This window comes from Bidens hawaiensis, unplaced genomic scaffold, assembly GCF_021521415.1.
Source record: "Bidens hawaiensis isolate Kalapana, Puna unplaced genomic scaffold, B.hawaiensis_p1.1 tig00041736_1, whole genome shotgun sequence".
In the NCBI taxonomy this organism is placed as follows: domain Eukaryota; kingdom Viridiplantae; phylum Streptophyta; class Magnoliopsida; order Asterales; family Asteraceae; genus Bidens; species Bidens hawaiensis.
The window spans coordinates 124,365-136,884 of NW_027497397.1; the positions used below are offsets into that span (position 1 = coordinate 124,365).

The window sequence follows — 12,520 nt, forward strand, 5'->3', positions numbered from 1 at the left end:
TTAAAAAACAGAATATTTAGTTTTATTATGAAGTTCAATTTTAAATCTACACTTTAATAACTACAAATGATTTAGAAAAAATCAATATTTATGCTTTTATTCTTCAGCAATAAAAAAGAAAATATATTTATTTTATAGTGATTTTTTTTCTACTAACGAAAAGTTTTCGAAAACCAGTTTATTAATTTTAATTCTTGGTTTGTATTTTTTTTCCGAATGACTAAATTTTTGTACTATATAGGGTCTGAATCTATTATTTCACACCTTAATCACCTTATCACCCCCACCAAAGTAATGGTTTCTCGGTTTGTATATTTTTTTTTTAGAATGGCGACTTTCTTGTATTTAGGCTATCGCACTCTTCAACTTTGGAGAGCCACGATGCCCCACTCTAACCAGACTATGTTCTCTTAACCGGGCCCATGTTGACTTCAGAGTTTGGTTTAGGCGTTCCCTTGGGAAACCATATGCCGACTGTCACTTGACAATCGTTGTGCCATCACAAAAGTAGAATCTCTGGCGTAACACACAATGGGGACGAACCCGAGTGGGTTCAGGGTTCGAACTAGCAACCTTTGCACAAGGCCTAGCTCAAATCCTCATTGCCAGTATCCACCCAATAGTGACAAAAGTGATTCGAACTTGAGTCTTTATTGGAGAACCCAAGCCTCCTACCACTAGGCCACAAGTAAAGAATTTCTTGGTTTATATTTAGTAATGGTTAATTAACTTAATTTTATTTGGTTTTTATAAAGGTGATTTATCTTTCATTTGCACTTAACTAAATAACATTTATAATTCCAGGGATTTTTATAAATGTGCTTAGTCTATTTTCCAATTACAGTTAACAAAACCTAAATTTAATTAAGTCAATTATGTATCACTACGTACTAAATACAACCAAGAATTAAAATTAATAAGCTGGTTTTCAAACACCCTTAGTCAATTAAAAATAAAAAAATAAAATAAATATATTCACCTTTTACCATTGAAATAAAACAGAAAAATTAATTTTTTAAAATCATTTGTAGTTAGTAAAAGTCCAGAATTAAAATTGTAATTCAAAATAAAACTAAATCTATTTATTGGAACCTGGATGCTATTACAGCTATAAAAAGTAAAAAATGAAAGCATTTGAATATATAGGTATGGATCAAATACAAATTAAATTAATGTGTTAATTGTGAGAATCATGTAGCAATTATATATACAACATAGGGTAATTATAATGTAGTGTAACTACAACATAATGTAATTACACTACAATGTAATTACATAATTATATTACTTGTAATATAATTATACTACTTGATTCTCACAGTTAATACATTAATTTAATTTGTATGTTAGCTTTCCCCTAGATAAAAATAAATAAAGAAAAATTGGTTTTAAATAATCTAAACTATGCACTATTGGCAAATAACAGTCCCAACTTAGCACTTGGCCAGTGACGATCCCAACTAAATGTGTATTTGTTTCCAATGGTCCGCGATTAACGAGATGTTAACTCCGTTAGTCTTATGCTTATGTGGCACGCATAGCTGTCAAATATTGATTATGTGGCGGCTCACGTGGCATGCATCTTTTTAAATTATTTATAATTATATTATATAATATATTAAAACATTATTTAGCCACAACTTCATCTCTTGTACACCGTCTTCAACACACAATCACCATCTCCATCTTCACCCTTCACTAACACCATCTCCATCTTCAACCCACCAGCACCATCGCTTAATTTTCCGGCCACTGCGAACACCATGAGAAACCTCAGGTGGTGGTCGCCTATCTAACTCCTACGCCCACCACTTTCATCACCGTGGAGCCACCAAACATGGGGCGGAACCCTAGTCGATTTGTCCCCCTGCCTCTCTCGTAAGCTCTGCAATCAATCATCGTATTTTCGAATCTGCGTCACCGGAAAATCGAGTTGTCGGTTTCCGTCTTCGATCTGAGATCTAAATTAGGTTTTCTAAATCCGAAGAGCTTCGATTACTTGCAGTATTTATGTGAATGCGAATGAATAGGCTTCAATTTTATGAAATACTTCTACATCTTCTCCGATGAACCGGTGGCAGAATCGTTTTGGGTTTAAGAAACTAAACCTGATGTAAGGTTAATCCAGTTTTTGGGCTTAGTTTAATGATTAAACTCAATATAATTTTTATGTGGAAAATATGCTTTTTGGTTAAGGTGGTGATGGTGGCTTGCCGCTCGCCAGACTGCCGGAGATGAAGTTGAGGTGATAGAACGGGGTGACGGGAGGCTGGGTTGGGTTAAATAATTTTTTAAAGTGTTATATAATATTTATATATAATATTAAAAGACAAATGCCACGTAATCTATCACATAACCAAATTTTTGACAACTATGCGTGCCACATAACCATAAGAATAACAGAGTTAAAATTCCCTTGGTTGCGGACCATTGGAAACAAATGCACCTTTAGTTGGACCGCCACCAGCCAAGTGTTAAGTTGGGACTGTTGTTTGCCAATAGGGCATAGTACGGATTATTTAAAACCAATTTTCCATAAATAAATGTATAGTTGCATAAATGAGTTAGTTTAAAAAAAATAAGAATAAGAACTGTATGAATATCTGTAGATAAACAAATATAAGAAACCATAATACTAAAAACTAATAAAAGGTATAAAACATATATTTGTAGAAAAACAAAAATTCATAGGATTAAAAGTATGTGAAAAATACAAAAAATGCCCCTCAAAATTATTTTAACTAGTGGTTGGCGGATGTCGTTAACAAATTGGTTTTAAACTGATACTTAAATGAAAGTGTTATACCATAAAAACCTAAATAGACTATTTGACCAAAATTGATAATTTTTAAAAACCAAAAAACCGAAACCGAAGTTCTCTCAGTTTAAAACAAAGATAGACCGGTTATGGTTAATAGAAATGGGTTATAGAAAGGAGGAAACGTGGTACAGAAAGGAGAAAGGATAACGTGGTACAGAAAGGAGAAAGGATAACTTTTTTTAACACCATGTAGATTAAGAGAAAGGATAACGTGGTACAGAAGGATTGATGCATCCACAACCATAAGATAACCAATAATCTTAATACCTTTTCCCGCCACAAGCATATATATATGATGAATAAATTATCATATTGCATAGTTTAGAAAACATTATGATATATCTCTCCGTTTTCGCCTATGTACTCACCTCAAGTCTTGAATTAATGATAATCGATCATATTTGATTCTCATGTTACACGTTCTAGTTTTAACTAATTACGGATTATGAAGAATATGTTCGGTTCAACGATGAGCAAAATAGTAGTCCTTCATGCTACATTGCTAAACAAAACTAATCTGATATAACGAATAAAAGGGGGCGAAGGTTAAAATCCTTCTATACTCTACACGAAACACCTATAGATTTTACAGATCTAGCTTAAAGGGTGCTGTACACCTTTAACAATCAGAAAAATCTATCTTAAGCTACTGAGAAGGAAAAAAAACATTAAAAAAGTTGCATTACTCTACTAGAAATTTGAAGTCTGGATTTTCTACAAGTGAACAAGTAGGTTTCATCTCTGCAAAATCCTTATCATGCAGGAAGTTGACCAGATCATCAACTGAAAAGGGAATGCTGCATACAGAAAAAGAATAATAATAATAATAATAATAATAATAATAATAATAATAAATAAGAAAAAATAAAACTTAAGATTTTCCATTATCATAAATTTGCTTACGAAGGATCGTCATCCAGCAAAAAAGAGTTATCAGCATCCTCCGAGCCCTCGGTATGCTCTTTCAAAGCGGTAATAACCTGCATATAAGTAACAAATGTGTTAAATTATGATTACAGAAACAATATTATTACATTAATAAGTAAAAAAAATACTGTTCGACTTTCAACGTGTTTGACCTATTTGGCACGATCCCCTTTCAAATAAAGCATAACCCAATCGACTCATTCATAAGTACAGAAATTAAAGTTAACATGTACGGCAAATAGGGAATAATAGATAATTCATAATTAACTATAGTTTTGTTCTTACCGCGGGGGCTACACTTGGAGTTTTGTAAATGTCATCAAAGTAATGTGAGCAAATTTTGTAAAGTTGTTGAATATTTAGGATCTGAAACAAGTGCATCACTTATGTTATTACCGATCATAAACAAAATGCCATATGGATACTAGTTTCAAACATACATGAATAAAGAGACTTACAGGACAAAGCTCATTTATGAGGTGTTCATATGAAATTTTAGACTTCTGGTGTATGACCTGCAAAATATAAATGGTGGAAATTTTTAAATACCATTATAATTGACCGGGTTTTTTTTATTTTACAAATAATCATATAAAATTACAGAAATATTTTGGCCTGTGAATGAACCGAACAATGAACGGAGCACGCTTATCTTCGTTTGTTTAACTTTAATCAAACAAACGACCGAACACGAACAATTAAACGAACAAGGTTTCTTGTTTGTGTTAGTCAAGAAAATGAACACGTTCGTGTTTGTTAATGCTAATCCGCTAACAGTATAAATGAGCCATTTGCGAACATAAACGAATGAACATAACTGAGTATAGACGAGCGAACTATAATTGAACCAAAATCAATTAAACGTAAATGTGAACAACATTGTGTTAGACCTAAAATTCTACTGAAACAAGACTAAACTGTAATGGACCTAAAAAGCTTAAATGAATATATTCATGAATGTAAACGAATTTAAATGAACGAACCAGACATGTGTTCATGTTCGTCCGTTTAACTAAATAAACAAAAAAAAATTGTTCATGTTCGTTTGTTTATTAAATAAGCAAACATAAATGAATTTCCTGCCAAACATTTAACTCGGTTTGTTTACAGGCCTAGAAATATGATAAACTTTGCAATAAGTATGAATCTGAAAAGTGTTTCAAAGAAATAACAGAAGCATACCAGAAATCCAACTGCCTGCCTAGTGTGTTTAAGTTCATCCCATGACGAGTCTGCATACTGATGTAATGAAATTAGTTAGAACTATTCAAATTAAACTGATCGATTTGGATTATGGCTTATCTTTACGGGTCAAATAGGTTAACTGAAAAGGAAATGGACCAAATGGGAGTGGGACAAACCGGTTGAAATTTGTAAGCTATTTGACAATGCAATCAAATGCAGAAAAAGTAAACGAAACTTATAGATTACACGATTAAAGGAAGTTCAAAATGTCATTGCAATAATACTATTTTGTGATTACATCTAACACATTAATAAGTAATTAAAAACAGAAAAGAGTACCTCATCTGTAGCATGACTACACCATAGCTCTAACTCAGATAACCCTGATTTTAGATATTCCCCGTGGCTAAATGAACAGCATTCTCGACGTAGAAGAAGACTTTGGTTGTAAAAAAAGGGGGTAGTCAGTTTATGGAATAATTAAAACTTGTCATATTTTCATCTAAAAAGACACTACCTGTTAAATAGCTGTACATTAATGTAAGAGAAAACTTGAGCAAAGATTTTCTGATCAAGAATTGTTGGCACCTAAAATCAAAAATCATGTTTCATAAGTTCAAAACAATTAGTGTCCTGCTTCTGATGTCAACTTTATTGTAAAATGAAGTAAAATGACATACATGGTATTCTTCCAAAGTTTTGAGCATGGCACTTAGTGCATCAATGATGTTTTGCCAGAACATTGATGGAGGAGTGTTACCTTCTGCTCTTGTTGCCTAAATTGTTAAAAAATATATACAACAATATGCACTATACAATGTAATACTGTGATGAAAAGTCATAAAAAAGATTAAAAAACCATGTGTACCTGGATACAATTAGAGATATGTGGCGCCAATTCCTTCTTCAAATTGTCACGCACGATTCCATATATTTTTTCAACATAAGCAGTTAATTGCTGCTTGAAAAGCAAAGCCGGGTACTTTCCGTCCACTTGACGCACAATCTCAAGGTTAGAATACGACGGGGATTTGCGAAAGCTCTACAGATATAAATAAAAAAAAACTTCACAAAACTGACAAATGAGAATGATGTTATTGCTAAGATAATAGCAATAGTTAAATGATAATATATTAATACCAGTTATTTGGAGGGTATTCTAACCTAGTCACTAACAACCTAACAAATGCAAAGACTATAATAGCTCTAAATAACTAGTATTATCATTTAACTTTTACTATTATTGTAAAGGCTATTAATTAATGGAAGTCAAGTAGAGCTCAATACTTGTGCCATTCTTCCTAAAAAAGATGTCGGCTGGGGCGGTTTCCCCGAGCCAGAACTTAAACTTTTTTGAAGCAAAAACAGCAATGTAGATGTTGAAGATAGCCAATAAGCCATGTGTTTATTGTCTTCCTCTTTCTGGAAAAGTCAGTGTAAAGTCAAACATTCAAGTTCATAACATGTCTGTGTAAAATGTAAGATCTTTCACCTGTATTGCGGAACCAAAAACAGTGATAAGACGATCAAATACATTAGTTCTTTCTTGTTCAAATACTTTCCAGTGTAGAAGGCTTTTGTATATAACGTATGTAACTACTGGTTTCCCGTTGCTGAACCCGAGATCTTCTGTAGATTCTTTGATAAGTTTATCAACATTTTCCTGTATTATAAATATATATGTGTATTAATCTTACTGAGAGAATAAAGAATGATAAACAAATTAATGAACTCAAGCTCAACGCGTACACGATGTTTGTCAATAGCTGATTGCCTCAATGAGCTATCAAATCTCTTCATAGATGTGCTATTCTCCTGTAAAATTACGGAATTGTCCTTGGCTTACCGAATAAAGTAATAAAGATTTAAAGAACTTTAGAAACTGTAACGATAGAGTCTTCTGACTTACGAGGTGGCCGTTTTGATCTGGACCCGCCTACAAGGTATTATGATAAACATAATAAGATATACTTTATACATAAAATCTAAATAGGACTTGATTAATAAATATATTGTGACATTTTTAACCTTAGAAAATGAGAAACGCCTTTTGGAAGCTGATGGTGCCAGCATAACTTGTTGTCTCAGAATCTGTTCCTCACTCACCAATTCATTGATCTTGTCTTGAAGCCTAAAGTATGAAGAAAACATGAGGGACCTAACAACATAACCAAACACAAGTTTACTACATATTTAAAAAGAAAATTTATATAACCTTTTAATTTCGGAATTCATCTCGTTTATCTTTGATTCGGCTTCATTAACCTGTTGTAACCTCTCTTCACTCAACTTATTGCTCTCTTCATATTTTTTTTCTGTTTCATCAACTTTCTGTTCCAATGAACTAACCGTACCCTGCAAGTATTTCAAAAATCAAATTGGGGCACGAGTAAACGACCACAAAATAAGCAATTAAATAAGTTTGATCTCATAAACTTTACCTTAAGTTCTCCAATTTCATCAGTAAGCTTGTCAACAATCTCCTTGCTTGAAGCGTCTTTATTCGCACGAGATTCCTCAAGTTCTTTCATTGCAGCTTCTCGTTCCTTTTGAAACTGTTCTTTAGTTTGCTCGGTTTGGTCTTGCATCTCTTTTACAATAGTTTGCCATTTTTCATTTTCCTGATTTTTCGTTTCCTCCAAACTAGCCTACAAAATTTAGAAGGGTAAGAACCATGCATACAAATGATAGTATAAATAATCAAGACGAAAAATTAAACAAAATGAACACATTATTACGAGACTACAGTTTATTTGACTAGCTTTATATTTATAATATCTCAAAAACGAATTGATAATAGAAACACCAACGAGCACACGATATTTAGGGTAAACCCCACGTATTATTATAATCAAGAAACCGACTCAAAACTCAATTACAATAATCCCTCTCATGCAATAACCCTATCATGGCTATGTATTTATAGGGTGACCCAAACTTGGCCAACAAGTAATTACCAAATATAAAGCCCTAATTGCAATCCTATAAACCCATTACAACATTATTGAATTCCATGGGCCCGACAGGTCCAACCCGGTCACCTACACGTGACGGGCCTATATTGATGGAAATTACCAACAATATCTAGAAGGTATTCAAATTTAATATTAACCTTATTATGCACAATCAACATACAATACAATTCCTGGTTTATCTCATTTAAATCAGCATAAAGATACTTACTCTAATGCGCTTCTCCAGCTGCAATCGCCAGGTCAGCTCTTCAACTTCCTTTTCCAATTTAGATTTGGCTTCTTGTAGATTAGCAGTGTCCTTTGCAGCCTGAACAACATAAATGCTTTTTAGTTTGCATATTAAAGTACCTTGTTCATTCTATTCCAATAAGAATATGTTGAATATCATCATCATCATCATCATCGTACTCAGTATATCCCACCAATAGCAAAGCTATAGTAGGGTCTGAGGAGGGTAAGATGTAGACAGCCTTACCTCTACCCCATAAGGATAGAGAGGCCGCTTCCGGTGAGACCCCCGGCTCGATAGTAGTTTTGCATCAAGCCTTGGACATAAGGCACATAACACTCAATCATCGGGACACCGGCTGATCGGTGCATGTACCCTTGTCTTTCGGCTATCAACGCCACTACATGATGCCTGATTAACCGTCCGTCACTTTTAACGTTATCAACGCCACTACATGATGTTGAATATGACTGTAGAAATTTCAATCTGGAAAAAGTTTAATGCCAGCCAAGATTTTTTCCAAAACAAATTAAGTGAAAAAACTATGAAAGATATACTTACAAGTCTAAGGTTCTTTAGTTCTTTGCGGGCCAATCTAGCTCTCCAGAAAGATTGACTGGTTATTGTTGCTTTTTTCAACTTACGATAACGATGCTCGGCCAGATATTGTCGACATTGTGTCTGCGAGTTGTTCACAGAGCGTATAAGTTAATTACAAATTAACCTATATCATTAAAAAAAAACTATGAAGAGCTTGGAAAATTTCAATATTCAAATGTGAAAAATGATTTAACAACAATGCAGCAGATTAGAATATATCTCCAAGGAAGCGTGAATGGACCCATTTGTATGTTCTAAATAATATTTTGGGATGAAAAATTTGTTTTAGACAAGAAAAGGATAATGAGTTGTATACTCCCAAATTTATCACTAATTCTAGTAACCTGAAGAACGATGGCACTGGTTTCACGCTTTTTATAGCGAAAATCATTTCGTGCAGCCATTCCACGCAGTCCATTTTGAATCTTGATAGCCGAAGAGGATAAAAGTTTGAAAGCTTTCCTCTTGAGAAACATGCGTCCGTCATTCTGAATTTTCAAAGAAGCCACTTCTCTCTTTCGACGCTCATAATGACGACGTCCAACTTGCCCTGAAATAATTTATTATGAGAAAAGATATCAGGTTAGGTTCATAAATATGATGATAATACTAGTATATACATACCTCTACACATGGATTGTATCTGTATTGATGAAGACTTTAGCAAGTTAAACTTCTTGCGCGCAGAATAAGTGAGAAACTTTCTCTGAACTTTGCTAGCAGATTTTCCTAAAACTTCACTTCTGCGAGCATCTAGTTCTGCCATCTGACCAGCTCTTAGAAATACTTTTGTTTTACCAATCTGAAACAGTTTAAATCAGAAACATTGCAAACTGTAAGAATATTCTCAAAGTGGAATCTGAGCAACACAAGCCAATGATTGATCCACATGGTAAGGTACCTGATAACCTTGGAGGTTTGCTTTCTCTAGAAGCATCCTTGAAATCTTGATCTCATCATCACTACAATTAATATTAGATAAGTTAAAACTGATTCCAAACAGTAGAGATGAAAAGTGCATACAAACACCTTTTTTTCACTTCATCAGGTGCAAAGATTTTGAAGCGGCTAATGAACTCTTTAAATGGTTTACGGGTTGGAAATCCCGCCATACTGATCCTAATCGCCTCCATAACTCCCTGAATGACGTATATTTATGGTGTTAACCATATATATTTATGTGTGTGTGTGTAACGTAGATGCATGATAATGATGAATCCAAGGTGTACAAACTTACACCACACCGAAGTTGTTGCAATATGTTTTGGTTCTCAAAGATAGAAGGCTTTAAAAGATTGTTTGGTTTCACACAGCGGATGTAATGTGGCTCGGTGTGACTAAGTGTCTCAAGCAATGCTTGTAATTGTTGCTGTAAATAAGATGAATTAGAAATTAAGCTGAAAATAATATATAAGCAAGGTAGTGATTTGATGTATGTGGCGTATCAGAATAATCGTGTACCTTAAACCGTGTGCCAAGCGATGTGAATTTTGAAGCTTTAGATGTTTCTTCTTGTGGAGGTGGGAATAAGTTTGACACAAAAGAGCATTTTGAAGCATTCAAGAGTGCCTGTTGTTCAGCAACAACATAGTCCTTGTTCTTGTCCAAGAAAAACTCGGTTTGGTATGTAACCTGAACTCATTTCATTGTATTAAGATATCATGTTATAATATTACCACTCATATTCATAATAATTAATATACATGGAATTAAATATGTGTACCTCTCCAGCATAATGATCAATGTTAAATGCTGAGTTGGAAAGCTTCGGCTTGCTAAAACGTTTATGATCTTTGAATGTCTGGAATAGCTTTTCCGCAAAGGTTTCATGTGTAGATCTCGGAAACATGCTACAATATAGGAATCCAATCTTAAGGTTAGCACTAGAAAGATATAGACTATAATTAATCTCTGTTTTCAAATTTTAATAAAACAGATTACACGTCGTAAACTTCTCATTAAATATAAGTAAATGTCTACATACCAAGCTTCATCCAAAAGAGCAAGGATTCCTCCTGGTTTCTGAAGCAATAAAACAACTCATTTAGATTAATAAAAGAAATAATAAAATTCTAACATGCACATACCTTTTCAATGAGATCTAGAATATCTTGATTGTCCACGAACTCAATGTAACTCCAATCGATTTCCTCCTTAGTATATTCTTCTTGCTCCATTTTGAAAACATGCTGATGAAAAGAAATAGATATGCCAGATATCAGCTCAGACTGTTCACTGTTATGCTTGCTTTAACAGTTAACAGCTAAGTAATAATTATAATTCCTGTTTACAAACCTGATTGAAATGTTGCTGAAGTTTTTCGTTAGTCAGATTGATACAAAATTGCTCAAAACTGCATACATGGTCATACGTTTAATGTTAAGCCAATATAAACTGAACTACTGAAGGGGATATAGACATGATAGGATGTATAACACATTAAACTTAAGAGCTGTGAAATTGGAAAACTATTGGTTCAGAAACCAATTAAGGTTTTTCAAGCAGTGTTCTGCAGGAAATAACCTATGATATATGATGAAAACAAAAGCGTACCAGTTAAGCACCTGTTTGTCTTGAAACTTTCGAATCCATAGATGTCGAGAACTCCAATTAAAGATTTTGACTCGGGATCTTGACCAATAGATTCATTAATCCTACCTACAATCCTGATTCATGCAATAAAGAACATGAGATATAGACCAAACCAACTTCCCGAAAAAAAGAAAAAAAAATCATCCATTCAGATCAAATATACCAGTCAAATAATCTTGTATAAACAATTTTCGCCAAAGCGTCTCTATTCAAAGCTGCAGCAAGCGGATCAAGCGACTTTTTGATGCTCTCATCACGAGTTACAATAACACGTTTACAAAAGGAATCTTGTAGAGCCGCCTCATCACACCTAAAAATGGCATGCATGTCACAGGATTACTTTTGTTCATAAATATTTTATAAGAAAACACCCTAATATCAGATTTAGGGAAGACTAGTTACATGAGAAGCTCTGCAGCAGTTTTTAGATGAAAGTTGGATTGATCATCCTTCGGTTTAGATGAATCAGGTTCCTTGTCCTTGATAAATTCAATATTGCCTAGGTGGAGAATTGCAGCCACAATACGAAATATTGCCTCCTGTAAAAGGGAAAATGTTTAGTTGATGTTTAAACCTAGAGGTTCATAAGTAAAAGAAACACACGCATGGACACATAGACATATAATACCTGTTCATTAGAAGTGATCCCAACAACATCCATAGCCGTTCTTGTTGCAAGATATTCTTTAGACTCATCCACACCACTCAACTCATAGCAATTTGTTTGATTAAGGTAATGAAAGGTCTGAGGCTTAGCCAATTTGTACTTTTTAACCACCTATGATGAGAAAATATATTGGTTATAATTTATAAATGGTGATGAATGCTATGACCTCAAAATTGCACAATGTGTGAAAAGCAAACAAGAGTTATAAATAAAATGGAATTATTAGTCAAGCATGGTATAATGTTACATCACTAGACTGATACTCCTTAATATGTGCAACCTTGGACTTTGGTACAAATCAGATCAAATTAAATAACTTTTTTTTTAATTATGCAGTCATATTAATCACGATTGCTTGTCTCCTTAACGAAAACCAAACATAAAAAAACCCAAAAAAAAAAACAAAAAGGATAAATGGCAGAAGAATGTTACATCTTGAGGTGCTGCACATATCATATAAAAACAATGATAATTTCTCTCAGGGTCAGAAAGTTGACAAACACGTGATCGCTCCAGCAAATAAG

General features: G+C 33.6%; 1 protein-coding gene across 1 annotated transcript; it reads right to left on the minus strand.

The window, feature by feature from the left end:
- Positions 1-3,503: 3,503 nt before the first annotated feature.
- LOC143593163 (myosin-6-like) lies at positions 3,504-12,515 on the minus strand (the record flags this gene model as incomplete). The annotated part of the gene is made up of 32 exons (XM_077072880.1): positions 3,504-3,618; positions 3,725-3,801; positions 4,034-4,114; positions 4,207-4,263; positions 4,931-4,987; positions 5,273-5,372; positions 5,451-5,521; positions 5,614-5,709; positions 5,802-5,975; positions 6,221-6,355; positions 6,426-6,596; positions 6,683-6,745; positions 6,962-7,064; positions 7,149-7,288; positions 7,375-7,581; positions 8,117-8,215; positions 8,699-8,818; positions 9,082-9,287; positions 9,362-9,539; positions 9,639-9,699; positions 9,767-9,876; positions 9,975-10,106; positions 10,199-10,369; positions 10,461-10,587; positions 10,722-10,759; positions 10,825-10,926; positions 11,033-11,090; positions 11,302-11,403; positions 11,493-11,639; positions 11,732-11,868; positions 11,958-12,107; positions 12,429-12,515. Coding segments are annotated over 32 exons (3,672 nt in total), but the record flags the coding sequence as incomplete, so codon positions are not given.
- Positions 12,516-12,520: the final 5 nt, after the last annotated feature.